Genomic DNA, 17,383 nt, shown 5'->3' with positions numbered 1-17,383 from the left:
AGGTCAAGCATGATTTGAGTGTGTTTGTCAGTTTAATCATTTCCTGATTAAAGAGGCCAAAAAATCCTCTCAGAATGATGATTAAGCACAGCAATCAAAGCAATGAGCTAAATTTAATCTGGTCAAAACACAATCACACATAGCTTACAATGAATCTTAGATATCATGTATTTCTAAGATGCAGCACCCGTGTCCAAAAAGAGACAAAAACAAATGTATTTAAAGCATTTCATACAAAAAAATTCTTTATTATTATTATTATCATCATCATGTGCTGTTCAAAGGCTTGAAGTACCCGTAGGTTAAGTTTCTGTAAATAAAAACCCAAATTAAATGGCATTCTTGGTGTTCATATGTCAGGAGATACATTTCTTTACATAGAACATACAAGGCAACTAGGATTATGCAGTAAAGGGGAACTCTGGTATTTTTAAACCTGAGGCCTGTTTTTACAGTTTCAGTTCAAAATGACTTGTAAGTACAAAAAGGTCTTAAACTGGTCCAGTAGATCGCCTTAGCAAGCAGCCATGAACGGGCTACAACCGCTGAAATGTAATAATTTTGGGCAACTGCCACTAAAAGTGCTTATTTTTACCACTGACAGGCTTAGATTGTTTACACTGACCTCTAAGATCCTTTTTGTTTAACAAGAAACAGTCGTTGTATCGCTCTGTTCAAAGCCACCAGACTCAACTGACAAAAACTCTAATTTTATCATGCAGAACACAGGAGATGCTGATCTACCGCTGCCAGTTTGCTTGTGATGTGTTGGTTACTTTGGATCGAACACAGTATTTATGTAACACACAGTAACACAAACAACCAATCCAATCAAGGCTGCTGGAGTCGAGCAACTCCCGTGTTCTGTGAGGTAAAATCATTGTTTTTCTTAATGGAGTCTGGTGGCTTTGAAGAGAGCGATATAACGGCTGTTTCTGGTTTAACAACACGGTTCCTGCAGGTCTATCTCAGTAGGGGTCCTTTCCATAATGTTGTCAAACACTAACCTGAGCCTGTCAGTAACAAAAAGAAGCATTTTTAGTGGATTTACTTTGAAGGGGAAAAGATTACATTACAGCTGTTATTGACCATATACAGCCTGTTCCTGACTGCCAGCTAAGGCGATCTACCAGACCTATTCCAAAACTAGTGTGTACAAGTCGTTTCAAACCCCAAATATGTAAAAATATGGCCCAGGTTCAAAAATGAAGAAATTATTCTTTAAACTATGAGAAATAACAGCAGCCACATTGGACTATGAACATGGAAAACAGAGCTTATGTTTTCATACTCAGATTTGTTCTTCAGATCATTGTCACTCCAGTGAAGTCTCACTTCTCCCACATGCAAGTCAACATGTCGTATGACATCCAGAGAAATTGCTTGTAAATTCAGAATTTGAGGTATTAAGGTAAAACATGACAGTTAATCAGCAACTTCATATATTTGAGAAGTATGATAGAAACTCCTGAAACTGTTTGACAGTCTGTGCAACATTTGTACATCTTTATCAAGTACATCTTCCCTGCTTCAGACAGAGCGAGTCTCACTTACAGGAACAGTTCAACATTTTGGGAAATAGTAAATGCTTATTCACTCAGTCAAGCTGTTTCCCCGTTTTATAGTCCTTTATGCTAAGCGAACCAAACCAACTGCTGGCTATAGCTTCATATTTGCTGTACATTATTACATTAAAGTGGTATAAATCCCTCAGCAAGAAAGTGAATAAGCTCATTTACCAAAATGTTGAACTTTAAATTCAGTTTTTAATTAAATGATGGACCCCTTCAATAGCTCTAACTGAGGCGTTTAGGATGTTTTAGCTCCTTCATGGGCCCTGCTTGTCCTTCACTGTCTGTTGCCTCATCAGATCCCAGAACAGCATGCTGAGTACTGTGTGTGGGGCCAGGCGCAAGAAGACAGGGCCCATGCCTTTATACAACCCGAGCGGGCCCTCAGCTTGGCACACCTTTAGCATACAATCTGAAAATCCATGATACAGACGCCCCTAAAAAGGCAGATAAGGAAAACAATAAGTCCCCAGGGCTTTGAGTGCATTTACTTGAACAAATTTGATGAAAAGAGGTCACCTTAACTCACCCTATGAAACTCATCCACCGGCTGGTTGTACAGCCGTGTACTAATGACGTCAAATGGCGTCATGGTGATCGCCACAGCAACTCCACTGAACATTGCGGCTATCAGAGCCGTGAGCCAGCTGTTTGGCACAAACCACTACAAGTAGAGAAAGAAAGTGATTATGACCGGAGGTCTGACTTTTGGCTGATGGTGTGACAGAAACTGTTTGGGCACATGTGCTATAAAAGTGTCAGCTGTTCATCACATCTACCTGAGAATGTGACACCCAGTCCTTGGCTGAGGAGAAGGTTGCCAGCTGAGCAGCTGATCCCACCATGACTCGAGGCACGGCCCCGTTCACACCCCTCCAAAGGCCAATTAAACCTTCCCTTCTATAGATGGTAACAAATGCATCCGACACTCCCTGCAGTGGAAGAAACAAATGCACTGGTATGATGGAAGTAGCAGATATTGGATTTCCTGTCATGTGGCAGTAGTTTACAGTGATGTGTTTGGTCCTTCTTAGGAACAATTCTCTGATGTATTAACACCCTTTTTCATACATGTAACTTTGAGTCACACTGGCACAATCTAGTCTCCTTATAACAAAATTTTAACGCTGTGTGTAAAACCTGTATTAGACCACAGAGTCTAATAATTGGTGCAGCGTTTTTGTCTTTGTATTTATCTAACGCAGCAATTGTCTCACTGTCTGACTGTCTATGCGGACGACTGCTTACAACTAGTTGGCCTGGCTTTGGCTCTTACGTTACTCGACATCAGAACAAAGTTTAAACACAGAAATACATTATCTGTCAGTGGTGGAACGTAACTCAGTACAATGCAGGTACGAATACCCCAAAGTTGTATTTCCATGTTATACCTCTGCTTCACTACATTTCACAGGTATTTCTTGTACATTTTACTTAAATACGTTTATCTGACAGATACAATTACATTGGTACATTGTAAATGAAAGACACTTAAAACCCACACAGGCATTTGGCTGTATTTATCTGGCTGATTAGACCTCGAGTCATGTGAGTTGGGTGGAGCCGTGCGGTCAATTACACCACCTCACCAAACTCTAATGAGAGTGATGACAGGAATGTCCTGCCCTCACAGGTTCAACAAAACAAATAAAGGTGTGAGGTAGCTATCAATCAAGCGCAGTTTATACAAACACACAAAGAGGAAGCATAACTGAAAACAGCTGTGTGGGTGGACTATGGATGATTGACTGTATAAAATATGATGGATTATTCTGATTAAACTAGAAAGAAGATAATAGTCAGTTTGCTTATACTTCAATTACAATAGTAACACATCAATATAGATAGAAATATGACTCGTACATAACTTTGTACATTTTGCTGGTAAAGTATGAATACTTTTACTTTGGATTTTTGAATGAATGACTTCTACTTCTATATTTAAGTATGTTTACACTGTGGTATTACTGATTTTATTTAATTATACTAACTGAATATATAGGATGAAACAGTCCCAGATAAAACAACTCATAATACATTCATGTGTCTTATATTGATTTGGTTTCATGTCCGCCTTACCAGATGGTTATGCTGGTGGCCCACTGCTATGGTTGCCACAGTTTGAGCCTGCAGGTGGGTCTTCACCTATGAAGAAAACGCAGCACACAAGGTTTAATGGGCACTCAGACTGTACTAGACACTGTGCCGAAAACGAATCCAAGTACAGGCAAAACCAGACTTGTCACTTGGTTGGATAATGTCTGAGTCAGATGCCAGGATGAGTTATGCAACAATTAGAGATGACTAATGCTCACCAGGTAAAAGTTATGCAACACATACTTTGCCAGAGGCTTGTCTGATAAGTTCCTCACTGATTCAATTGCACCAAACATTGACTATCAAACTGTTTTGCTGTTCTGTTCTGCTCCATCTCATGCAGAATGTCAATAGAATAACCTTCACCTCTCCTTCCTCCACTCACTGCCAACAGCACTCAGCAAGGAGCCACAGGATACTGTATATTTTTGGCAGCAGTGGGTAGGTTGGAGCAACGTGCAGGGTATATTTAGTGACCTAGATGTAGACAAACAGGTCAAACAATATTGTCTTTCAATGATGTTGCAAAAGGTTAGATGGTTTTAAATGTACTGACTAACAGCTGCAGCAGAAGAACAACAACTTCCCCTGTCGTATAACAATGGGGCACGCAGAGGGCATTCAGAAATTGTGCAATAAATCAAGAGACAGTGACATTTGAGAATGGTGTGAAAACAAATAAACAACATCATGAGTGCTTTAAGTCTCGTCTGGTTTTATAGATGCACATAAAATCTTGATCGATGTTGACAAACAAAGGTGAGCGGGACCCAGATGTGGACAGATGGATGATGAAAAGTATTATCCATCCATCTGGAAAAGATACGGTTGAGTCAGCTTGTCGTTTTATCTCTTTCTATTCTTTCAAATTAGATGTCATGAAATTAGATTTCATCTGCCATTAACCCGTCTCTACTGTATACACACATGTAACATTGCTTTGCCAACAAGCCCGCACACTGGATAAAAATAGATTCAGGACATTTGAGACGCCTTTGAAACTGAGCCAGTGTGCTTTGAGGACATAAGACACTGTTGTTCACAGCAAATGCCGATGGTTTTTTTGAGCATTATTAGAAGAGGGATACCTTTCATTTGTAGGAAGTTGCTCTTGCTTGCCATATGTTTCGTTTTTAAACCCCCTTTAGTGGCTCAAAGAAGTTATTGTTAATGTTGTTAATGGTGATTTCAGTACAAAGGTGGGTATTGTCCATATTTCTTTTAAATTCAACATTCATTCATTGTTATACCAAAGCTCAGCAAGGAAACTATGTCTGGGGATTCAAAAAAAGATGATTTCAAAAAAAAAGTCTGGACCCCTTATCACTAGCATTTAAATTACGTTAGGAAAGGATCTCTTTAGGGTCAGTACGGAGAGGAGGGGCGATTACAGCCCTTAAAAACAATTTAAATATGTATATATATATATATATATGGGTGGGTGAGTGAGTGTGAACCCGTCTTTTAATGTAAAACTGTCCTATTGTACCATATAAAGTATGTCCAATGGTCACTGATTTCAATGAACTATAAACAATGTTGCTCCGTCTTTGCAGTGTGTAAGTTAATCTACCATTACAGTCATTGATCTGTTTACAAAGCTGACACATGTACTATGTAGCTGTAGATTAGTAATTCACCAGCCAAACTGGCTCCATTCAGGGTTTGTCATCGAGGATGCAGATGGACCGGCTGCAAACACCTGATTTCTCATGCATGACACAGAAGACATTTACCCATATCGTCTTTCAGCATCAGCTCTTGTGTCTTCTTTTAGCTTCTGTCAGTGGTTTGGCTATTAATTAACTCATTCGGTGTTCTTTAACATGTGTATGTGTGTGTGGGTTGAGTGTAACCTAATCGGACGATCCAATCTCAACGGTACACAGGGCTTCAATTTCCTATTGTGCTCACACACAGATGGATACAACTGATACCACTAAAATGAAATAGTGGGTGACATTACAAACAAATGTTTTTCAAAAGTTTACAAGAAAAAAGGAGCATAAGAGGTGACTCTAAATGGATACTATGCACAAACAGTGACATCAATTTCTGAATGTAACCATTTTAACTGTAATCTTTTGGACATACATAAAGTAACTGGCCACAATATTGATTTACTCTCTAACATATTGACCTAATTGGCCTATAATGATCTGCTGTCGGAGCCTGGGGGTGAGTAAGTCCTCATAGGTTCACAAGAAGAATGTGTGGGTTCTGGGATGAAGGATACAATACCAAAGGAGAAACTTAAGTTTACCAGACTTACCAGGTAGGCAGGAGAGGCAATGAAAGCGCCCAGCGCCCCGGCCCCTGCCCCTGCCAGCAGACTCCCCCCGTGGAAGGACGTGATACCCAGAGCTTCACAGTAGGAGTAGGAGCCCAGCCTAACACCGTTCATCACACCCTGGTAGATCAGCCCGACTGAGAGCCCCTTCTGCAGGCCCCGGAGCCCGTCGGTGCGGCCCACCACCCAGAGGGCCTGCATGACTCCACGGTAGTGTCTCTGGTAGGATCCCCGCGCAAGCAACTCTCCCTGAAGCTGCAGACGGGTCTTTACAACCTCCAGGGGATTGGTGAACACGCAGGCTGCACAGCAGGCAAGAGCGCCCAGGGCGAAGTCCAGAGGAGGCCAGACAGCTGGAGGAGGTGGCGAGGTGCTGAAGACGCCACAAGGCACAGTGGACACAGTGGATGACATTCTGTGGGAAGGTTGAGCACCAAACACAGACTCCTCTGGTGAAGTTTTCAGCACCCGCGCACTGGTCATCCCTGAGAGGTGAACTTCACAGTTTGTCCTGTTAGACGTGACTTTCCCCCTTGTCTGAGCTTGTTAGGGAGCAGGAGGAGTGTGTTGTCCTCTGTACAGAACAGTCCAGTCAGAAACAAATGCTATCAGCTTTTGTGATAACTTTTAATATCTGTTTTGCATGTCTTTCTCTTCTGTGGTGACTGTCGTTAGCTTCCTTGACTGTGAGTGTGTTCAAAAGAGTCACCATCTGCAAGAGAATTTATGTTTAAGTAAACAGTTTTTGAATTGTGAGGCTCAAGTGTGTTTACAAAGGCTCTGTCCTTACATATTAGGACAGATAGGAGTCATGTTGGAATGGAAACAATCAGGTTTTAGCTTATCACATGACTTAAAAAAAACATAGTTCCTGCTATTTAACCCATTAAACTTGTAGCATGACAAAATTAAACAACACTGCACTTGCAAACACACATAGTGAACAGTGTCATTAATGCTAAATGAAATATTAAAGGATGCATCTTAAAGAGCCTCACAACATCATCTGACATAAACAAGACATGACATGACCTGACAAAAACAAGAACAACCAACAAACAAAAACACAAACAAGCAAAGTACAAAAGTACCAGAGGTGAAGAGAAAAATCCTCTTGTGTGCCTTTGGGAAAGTTTTTAGAATATTTCTTAGGTTTTAAGATTTCATTCAGAAAACTCACAGTGTTTGGAGCTCCTGTGCAGCTCCATTCTTCCTCTCTCCCCCATCATTGTAAACATGTGTCCTCAGCACATTCATTGTCAAAGTCTCCTCCCACTGCCCTCAGGCCAGAGCCAGTAGGCTTTCAGTCCTGTCTGCCACATCACCAAGTCCCTCAATCTGCACCAGTCACAGAGCTCTGCTTTAAACTGCCCCTGCTGCTGCCCTATAGCAGCTCTCTGGGTAAAAGGTTATTGTTGGTCATAGAGGGGGGTGGAGTGTCTGAAGGAGGATCCAGAGCTGACAGGGATAGGTGTAGAAACAAGGTTAATCTGCCAAAGATAGTATGGATAATCCCAGGAACAAAACAAACAAACCTGTGCCCTGTCTGACGAGTGAGGTGTAATTTGATGACATTTATCTTACAGAAAAGAGACATTTTGAGTGTAAGAATGACTTTAGTAAACTGGGGGAAATCATGTGTGAAATCTGTTTAAAAAACAAAACAATAGTATTTGTTGTGAAACTTGTTGGCTATAAATTACATTTTGAACAAATCATGCTACTTGGAGTTGAGGTGACTTTTTTCTCTTTGTGCTGTATGCAGGGACAGCCACTAGAGGGCGCTGTTATACAGTTACAGACATCATCATACGTGACAATTCTTGCAAATGAATAAATCAAAGGCAACAATTGAGAGGATATCTTTGATGTTGTAAACAGCAACAACAGACAATAGCAATCTCACCTCACAGCATCAATAAGTAGCTGCTCAGGAGCTTTCAGTGGTTTCACATGATCTTCCTCAGCACATGGAGTTGTTCAGCTGTCACTGAGACGTTGATGTTGACATTTCCATGTTGCTGAGCTCTTAAGAGACTTTTTATGGAAGCAAAGAAAGGCTGTCATACGTAATTTAACTCTTAGAATATAAACACTCCTGACCTTAATGTTAAAATGAAAATGTCACTGAATATATAGCACAGAAAACCTTGAAAATCATCTGTCTGGATTCACAAGGTGTGAATTTGCCTTTGAATTTTAATAATAATAATAATCCTTCATTGATCCCCATGGGGGAAATTCAGGTGTTGCAACAGCTCATTTCTAGTTTTGCAATTTCAAAATGCAAAATTACACTTTTTTGTTTTTCACATATTCAGACGTATTCAAAAAACTTTTTAAACTTTAAACTTAAAAACAGAAGTTGCTGAAGTTGGTTTAACTTGGAAATCCAGGCAACTGTGGTTGAGGTTAAATTAAATGATTGACTTCTGTCCTGTCAGTCATGTGATCATTATAAAACCGCATGCTGACAATATAACACTATAACACCATATCCATTTAATTTGGGTTTATTTACACTGAACAGTCCTCGGCTGATGTGAGGCATCACTGTTTAGATGGTTTTCAGGCAATTCTCTATTAGACCCAAGTTGGATTTATTAGTTTTCAATAAAAGTTTTTTCACAGTTTGGAAGATGACGTGACTATAATTTGGAAAACTCTGATATGACATAAATGCAGCAAAAGTCCAGATATTCAGGTTTTAAATTTTGGTGGCTGAATCAAACCAACCGAACTATGAGCAAACTTTTTTTTATCTCAACTTGAATTTTTCTATCCAAAAACAACTGGTAGGTAAATAACTTGAACATAGTTCTTCAAGTATGATTATCTATTTGTCAATGCAGTGACATTTGATGGACAACACACACACACACACACAGCAGGAATGTTAAGACTGTAACAGAGGAGACATGGAGGCCTTTATTGTTTAACTATGTTTATAGTACAGTGCCACATCTCTCCCCCACAATGGCCCCCAACACACATTAGTCAACAACTTTTAACCACCACCGTGCTCACGTAACACACACGCACGCACACACCCTCACACACACACTGTTTTTGATGTAAACATTGCAGGCTTAAGAGTGATACAAAAAGCAAGGTAGTTATCAACCATCTCTGTAAACAGCCTCCGTTCTTCCAGAGTTCCTCTCTTTAAAGAGTTCACAGGAGGGTGACACAGAAAAACAGAAATGTTATTGTTCAGTTGATCACCTTTTGGGGAACAACAAAAAAGTCCTGTTCTCTCTAATCACTGCAGTCACAAACACACACACATACACACAGTCAGGATTCTCATTCAACCAAATGGTTTTATCAAAGTGTAGTTAAAGTGTTTTATTTTGAACGCTTGCAGTAGGCAGAAGGGAGAATAGTGAATTTAAAGTGGAACATCTAACAATGATTATGTTCTTTTCCCATAATCCTCTCTACAGGAAAAAGGCCTTGTGTGTCATTTCCCTTGTGTGTTCACAGGGTGGAGCGTCTGTCAACCCAATCCCGCCTGGAGCTGCATTACCTTTTAGCGCGTACAAAGTACAAGGCGTTGGTTTTAGGGTAATACTTCACATTCTGTTTTTTGTCCATGAGGCCCCCGAAAATGATGAGCTCTCCCCTTCCCTGTACCACTGTGTGAAGGCTGGTCTCAGGTGGCCCTGTAACCGCAGCGGGAGTCCCGTTCCCATAAACTCTCCAGGACACCACCCCGGCAGATTTTGCCCGGGACACATCCAACACGTACATCTGCATGGGCTTGCAGTTGAGAGACTGGTACAGAGGTTTCCCTACGTTCAGGCTCTGAGGTGGGTGATGGCCAAGACGCCGTGCAATGGGCGGGATAGCATGTCCATCAGCTCCAACAGCCTGTGGAGGGCTGGAGGATGATGACGGAGGGGTTCCAGGAGGACCCGCTCCTCCTCCTCCTCCTCCTCCTCCTCCTCCTCCACTTCCTCCTCCAGGAGAAGCCGCCTGTGTCTGAAGGGACGACGATGACGATGAAGATGGTAAAGATGATGAGGATTTGTTTTTCACTGCCTCCAGACCTCGTCGTAAGGCAGCGGGGGACACTGCTCCTGGAGGAGTGCGTGGAGAGCCTGCAGGAGGTGTATGCAGGCCATTAGTGCTGGGCACCTCAGGGTGGTGAGCAGAAGAAGGGGGAGAGTCCCAGCCATAGTCTGTGGAGGCAGGCGGGTGAGGGCGAGAAGGAGGAGATGCAGCCTGGGCTGGGCTGGTCCGGGGTGAAGGGGAGGATCCATTTAATAACGGAGGAAGTGGAGGAAGTGGAGGAAGAGGAGGGCTGTCTGGGCCTTGTGAAGGAGACTGCTGTTGGGATGAGGATGGGCTCCCGTCTCTGGCACTTCCTCTTGCTGAGGGCCGAGGTCTCAGCGTGCCCCATCGACCGTTCACACATGGAGCCTCCTCAACAGCTCCCAGGACAACTCCAGCGGCCCCACTCCTGACAGGAGACTGAGAGCGAAGGGAAGGCGGTTCGGGGCCCAGTGGGGCAGGTGTGGCACTTATGGGGGAGGGCCGAGAGTTAAGACTTGGGCTGAGTGGTGCACGGCCAGATGGGGCCTGTGAGAAAACCACCACACACTGGCCCACCTTTAAGTAAATAAACATGGTGAGAAAAAAAACACACATCAGTAATCCACCTGACGATCACACAGACATGCAGAATAGAACTGACAGCTGACAGGGACACTTACTCTACAAGCTGGGTGACACCACAGCTCCGGGGCCCCGTGGTCCTCGTTTTCCACCTGCAGCTGCTGCCACCTCCATGGTGGTGCATCCATGTGAAGGAGCCAAGCATCTTTAAGGAGCTTTAACACACAAGACAACAGGATAAGGCAAAACTGCAGTCATAGTCAAATGAAACGACTGCTAGGAGATAGATAGATATGTTGTTCTGATACTAGAATAAATTGAAAATGGTCTGTATTTGTATAGCACCTTTCTAGTAATTCTGACAACTCATCCCATCATCAACTCATCATTCATACTGGAGTAATCTTAGTTGGCAGAGACTATTCTTTCACACACACACTTTCACACACTGAAGCTGTTTCAGGAGCAAGCTAGGGTAAAGAAAAGGAACATGGCAACTTACTGCATTAGGGCCACCACAGCCTCCCAAGATGAGCAACGTCTGCTCATCAATCACAATCTAAAAGGAAAACATTTAATATGAGGTATAATTTTATTTCATATGAAAAAGTGGAGGTTTCTGCCACAACATCACATTTTCAACACATGCATGGAAGGGGGGAAAGCTGGCAACACTTTAGTTATGACAGCTGATTGTCAGACCTCAGTAGGACCTTATAATAAAAAAAACATCTAAGACTGACAAATGTAATGGGTTATTTGAATGTATATGAATGTTGAGGCCTTCTTACTTGTGACTGGCCTCCTCGCGGGTGGGGTGATGGACCAGATATGGGTGGTTTGGACCAGGACCACTGTTCCAGATCCAGAACCCAGACTTCATTACTCCTGATCAGAACCGTCAGATGAGACAACATGGTGAGGCGTGACAGCCAAAATATGTATTCTTTGATATACTTCAGTTAAGAAAGACTTGAAGCTGACGTGTGAGGATTTACATTAAAATATCATGATATCCATTTCTGTGGTGGAGTGCGATAAAACACAGTCTAGAATGGGGACTTGCTTCTGGGAAATGTTTTGTGAAATTAGATGTATCCTGGAAGGGCTCCGCTGTCATTTGTGCTTTACACGCATTTTTTAGGTTTCAAGCCTATTTTCTATTTTTATGTGCATAACCACAGTGATTGCATATCAGGCTGTAGGTTATGTAACTTCATTACCTCAGTAAATCACATGCTCACAATCACCTGACACCTGAGAAATAAGTTACATTTTAACAGTCTACAGACAATGAGGTGAAACACCTTCACAAGCACATGTCCCATCAGTTTTCCTGCAATTTTAAATAGTAAAAAGATACAGAATTTATGCAGCTCAGTCTCGGATAATCTCTGATTAAATACAATTAAGAAATTCTTACATTTGACGTGCTCCTAGTGATCCACCAAACACCACCATGGTGTTTCCAATTACAGACGAGGAGTGGCCAGCCATAGGTGGAGGGCCATGTGTCGTTACTATACAGTTCCACCTGAAAAAACAGAAGGAAATAATTACAAAAAGGGTGAAAAAGGAGATGCTGATGATAAGTCAAACTGCACAAAGTTTCAGCTCTCTGGAAGTCTCTCTCACCAGTTCTTTGAAGGAGAGTAGGTGTGGATTTCATCAAAAAACCTTTCTGGTTGGTGCAGTGGATAAGGACTGGGGCGAGTCCATCCCCCAAATAGGACTAACAGATCTTTGTGCATCACTAGGGTCGCTCCAGCTTTAGGAGATGGATAAGAGCCTGTAACAGAAAAGAGCAAAGACAGGACTCAAATTTTAGCTAAATAAGCATGATTTTGTATGTATGTACAAATCAATAAGCCGATTCATATATACCCAAAGATATTTTACTGGAGGAAACAGACTCCTACTTGATATGTCTTAAAGGGAAACTTTGCTGATTTTCAGACAGCTTTGTATCTGTACAATGTGGGTAAAATATCCAAATGAACAATGTTTAACTTTCCCTCCATGTTGCCTGCCCTGAGAACTCACTCGTCATACAGCCTATCTGTCAGACGACACGGTAAGAATAGATGATTATTCTTCCACCTCACCTCACATACATGTGACAAAAAGAGTTTAAAACACACAAGCATTAATCTTGTGATGCAGCAGACTAAATCTCTCACAGTAAAAGCTGCTTGCACAGGTAACATACATGGAGCTGCCTGTTAATCCTTAGCATGTAATTTCATAAAAAAAACAATAAGCTCTAAAGTATACAGCAGTAAAATGTGCATTAGTCAAACAATTTTACTACAGTTTCATTTCATCAGTGCTTCTTTATTGTTGTATTACCACCTCAAATACTGTGTACTCAGCTGCTGCTGCTGCTGCTGAGCATCTGACTACTATATTCACTAATGTGGTTCGCCCACAGTTACATAAGTCCCATGTGAAGTTACTTTTTACCAGAGCTACATATCGTAAAAAGAACTCCAGTTTCTGCTTCTTGTTGGCGTTTACAGCTTGTAACGTACTCATACCTGAGGCCAGAGGGCGGATCCACTCCTTGCTGTTAAGGTCAAGTCTCCATAGATCATTGAAGGCAGCATTGCAGCTACTCTGAGTGCAACCCCCAAACACGTACATGGACTGGTTTGAGTCATAATAGCATGCACCTGCAACCCAAACACAAGACAGATCAATCACAACTTAATAGCAAATGCAACAGTAAGCTTTAAGTGATAAATATATATTTTTGTTTGTGTGTCAAAAATGACTAAATGTTGATTTATTTGACATCATCATAATGATTAACTTCAAAATGTGGGGTCCAGCTTAAGTATTTGACACTGGATAATATGCAGAATTTAACTTTTATCACAAATTGCTGTGTTTTTAAAGCTTGCCAAGGAATATTTCTGCTCAAAATGTAAAGGCGGTGAAAAAAAAGGTTTCTGTCAGCTTGAAACTGAAAAAGCAATGTGTGATGCCTCCATTACACTACATCTATTTTAAGTGTTGTTAAAGTCCATCAGATGACAAAATGGATTAAGTCTCTGATGTTCTTTTCATGAATCACTAATCTTGCACAGGAAAAGGGCATTTTATCGGCTGGACACATAAACTGATTCACAGCTAAAACAACACTGAAACATTTTGAGATGTTAGAGCTTCTGGAAAAAAAGCAATAACACTGTAAAACTGAAGTTAAAGGCATTTTGGCATAAAGCAGCAGATACTGACTGTGTGAAAAGCGCTGAGTGATAGGGGTTCCTGGATATGGGTATGTTCGACTTTCCCACTGGATATTTCCCTCCTGGACAGCTCTCAAGAAACCGTGGTAGCACTGATAAGCAACACCTAGTTTAGAAAAAACATTAGTAAACAACAGGGACAATGAGTACATCTAAATGAGTGTTACTTTTTAAACTTTTCCTCTCAGGTGTTTCAAACTACATTTCACTGCTTTACTCATTGTAATGCCCACTTAAACTAGTCCACCTTGTGATTTAGTTTGATATAAAACCATGAATGAGGGGCATACCTTTAATTAGGCGATACCACTGCTTGCAGACAAGTGCAGCAGTCTTGTGCTCCTGGTAAGGTGAGAGAAAGGACAGAATATATTCGAGAACTTCCTCTGGCAACTCCACCATTGTTCTCCCTCCTTTGGCACCACTGTCCATGTTCCCTTCTTGTCGGCAGGACCCCATTTTTGCTTCTTCTTCCTCTGTTATCCCAGCAGAGTCTGCACCATCGTCCTCTGTATCCATGGCAACAAAGCATCCATCCTCATTGTAAGGGGAGCGGGACATTATTGTCTGCAGAGACAAGGGGAAACATGCTACTTTTGTCTGCACTAATGAACATGATGTTCAGGTGCATGTTTACCATCAGCTACAATTACCTACGCAGTAGTTACAATTAGCCATTTATTCAATTTCACACTTAACACCTACATGTTGATAATGGCTTTCAGCAACTAAAATCTAATGGGGATGAGGCCTTAAGCAAAACTGGAAGAGATCTGGTAGTACCCAAGAAATCCAATGACACTGCAAAGCTGTAACCACCACAACATTTTTGTGGCATTTAGAGCTCAACAATATCAGCTGTCACACCCATTGTCTAAACCGGGTGGTGCCCTTTCTTTAGGCTGAGCAGCTGGCCCCTCCACACAGCACGTCCCTCTTATATCGTTAGCCACATCTAACTAGCTGCCGTTAGCATCACATAATAACTGAAATGCTATATTGCTAATGCTAATCACCACCCTGCGTATGACTACATAGGACTATGCTTGGAAATTGTGATGTGTCATACGGCTAAACGGGGAATCTTGTGTGTTGCAAATCACTATTTCACTAACAAACCGGCGTGTAGCAGCTGCATGTTGCTGAATTTAGCGTCTGATCCTTGGAGAATATATGCTAACGCTGGGTAGCTAACTGCTCATGAGCATCCAAGCTATCGTTAGCTAGCACCAATGATTCCTTAGCGTTAGCGGTTTGTAGAGACGCGTTAGGCGTTTTCCTCTGAACACCACTGCATGGTAGAAATAGAAATCCTCTACTTATTAAATATCTAACCGACACGACATCATCTCAGCAGCTTCAGCTAACGTTACACCTTGCTGGCTAGCAAGCTAGCTGCCATCTTCAGTCTACTGGTGATAATCTTTGCTAACGTTAGCTGTGTGCACTAATTAACCAGCGGTAGCTCCTGTAATGTCACACACTTTGTTGGAAATGTCAATCTCACTCCTTAGCTGTTGCAGCATTGTTAATACCGTTGTTTTAGACGTGGTCTTTAGTGGGCTCTGGGTGTGTGTATTTCCTCTCCTTCCCCCCGGTATCAGCTCCGGAGGTTCCTCTGCAGCCTCCAAACAGTCGCCATCTTCCGCTCTGTGAGCAGCGTCCTCCGCAGCACAGCGACGCTGTAGCGGCCGCTGACCGTCTGAGGCACCGGGGTGGATCCTCTGGACCAAACACTGCGCCCCCCTCTGTCTGCCCTGAGAGATGCCCACCACAGCAGCAAATAACATCACTGATAAAACTACACAACATGAGGAAAATGGAAAAGTGAGCTGTTTACGTCTTTTTTATTGCAGTAAATTATGGAGTCATATTACTGCTGAGAGTGTAAATGCAGGTTTTTATTAGGAGTTCACAAACACATGTCCAGAGGAAATCACACACCACACATAATCATGTTTGAATACCATCATTGCACAGGTATGTTAATTTCAATTTTTTTAAAAAAAATTAATGCTGCATCTTTTACAATGCAATCTTAACAGTGCTCACTACGTTGAGAAAGTATAACAAGTGGTCAGGTGTTAAGACTTCAGGTGAGAGACTTGCTGAGAGACTTCTCAGAGAGATGTTACCCGAAGTTCTTGACTTCTTGGTTTATGACCCCTTTGTCTTGACAACGGGAGGCTTTCAAATTATGAATTGTCATGAGGACCACAGCTGATGAAATGTTCCAAAAATGTGAAAACCTCCAGGGAGGACTGAGTCAAAGGCACGAAGGCAGAGAGCAGCTTCGCATCAGCTTACATGTTACAAAACAACCTTTGTCTTGTGTACCATGCTCTGACCATTAAAAGTGTGACAATACTGTAAGAGATTTTTGTCTTGACCCTTGTTGTCAGTAGGATTACAATATTCCCAGAGATGGCATGTGTATCAAAGAAAGAAAGAAAGGAAATGTCCAAGCTCTTGGGTATTACGTGATTCTTCCACTTGTTACTTCATCAGACTTTGATTTTAAAAAAGTTGGTTATAGGACTGAACTATAATAAATAAATAACCTATCAAAGTCCATTGTTTACCATTAAATATACTACCAGGAACAATGCTTTCTTATATGGACAAATATAAAATGTATAGGACACCATGTCATTAATATGAAATGTCCAAAACCAGGCTGAGATAAGTTCATCTTCTGACCTGCAGTTTCAGTCCAACCTGATGAAGAGAAGCAGCAATTTAGACTTACACACGATGAGACATCAACACTATCTGTGCATAAAGAAAAGAAAAAAGTTAACAGCTGTGGTTTTAACATTTCTGACTCAAGCAGGAAAAGTTTTAGATCTGCAGTTTTTTTTTAGGTTAGGGTCATTTTTACTTGATAACAATTCACAATAATCAATTATCAACAACCATGCTCACTTGCATGCCGGTGAAGTGCCTGATTTAAAATATGCACAGTTCTGTTTATAATTAGAAATCTTAAAAAGCCACAAACCCAAACAATCACTAATCTTATCTGAGGAAGAAGCCATTTTCTCTGCTGTACATTGTATTAATATTCTGATCCACACATAATCAAAAAACATCAGAAAATGTGATTTTGGATGCATGAACTCTTTACATCTGCAGAACTACAAAGATGGAGGCACTACCTTACTCCACCCTACAGGTAATTAGCAACAACTCTAAAGTTTAATGTTTGGACAATCTCTCCAAACAAGATAGAGGATATTACAAATAAACTATGATCATGTCCTATTTTAGTACTCAATCGCCCTCAGCAGTTATTCAGAAATAATACAGACAAATCAGGCTAAAACTGAAGCCAATTTGTAACATTTCGCAGCCACATTTTATTATTATTATTTATTATCATGTTTCGGTGTTGTTTTATTATGATTTACTGGTCTTTTATTTTATTAGTACTTTTAACTCTGTGACCAACGTGAACCCTTGTACGACGCCGTGTTTCTGCCAGTGCCATGAACGCAGCAGTTGCCTTCAACAACATGTTAATCACATCAGCCTGTGCTAACCGTCAGTGCCCC

The 17,383-nt window shown here is 41.5% G+C and overlaps 2 protein-coding genes across 2 annotated transcripts; both read right to left on the bottom strand.

Moving 5' to 3' along the window:
* Window positions 1-656: 656 nt before the first annotated feature.
* Window positions 657-7,228, bottom strand: slc25a34 (solute carrier family 25 member 34). Its single transcript, XM_070849772.1, has 6 exons — window positions 7,139-7,228; window positions 5,941-6,670; window positions 3,651-3,716; window positions 2,351-2,503; window positions 2,101-2,235; window positions 657-2,008 (listed from the first exon to the last, which is right to left on the bottom strand). Exons 2-6 carry the CDS (start codon window positions 6,439-6,441, stop codon window positions 1,829-1,831), a joined length of 1,035 nt encoding a protein of 344 aa, XP_070705873.1. The 5' UTR covers window positions 6,442-6,670; window positions 7,139-7,228; the 3' UTR covers window positions 657-1,828.
* A 1,630-nt stretch (window positions 7,229-8,858) lies between these two features.
* On the bottom strand, window positions 8,859-15,516 carry fbxo42 (F-box protein 42). The gene is made up of 10 exons (XM_070850895.1): window positions 15,365-15,516; window positions 14,120-14,396; window positions 13,819-13,935; window positions 13,116-13,250; window positions 12,214-12,367; window positions 12,002-12,112; window positions 11,370-11,466; window positions 11,081-11,137; window positions 10,677-10,793; window positions 8,859-10,572 (listed from the first exon to the last, which is right to left on the bottom strand). Exons 2-10 carry the CDS (start codon window positions 14,388-14,390, stop codon window positions 9,484-9,486), a joined length of 2,148 nt encoding a protein of 715 aa, XP_070706996.1. The 5' UTR covers window positions 14,391-14,396; window positions 15,365-15,516; the 3' UTR covers window positions 8,859-9,483.
* Between the last annotated feature and the right edge of the window lie 1,867 nt (window positions 15,517-17,383).

This window comes from Pempheris klunzingeri, chromosome 2 (genome assembly GCF_042242105.1).
Source record: "Pempheris klunzingeri isolate RE-2024b chromosome 2, fPemKlu1.hap1, whole genome shotgun sequence".
Lineage (NCBI taxonomy): Eukaryota > Metazoa > Chordata > Actinopteri > Acropomatiformes > Pempheridae > Pempheris > Pempheris klunzingeri.
Note: the sequence above shows the minus strand (reverse complement) of the source record. Positions and strands in the feature narration are given on the sequence as shown.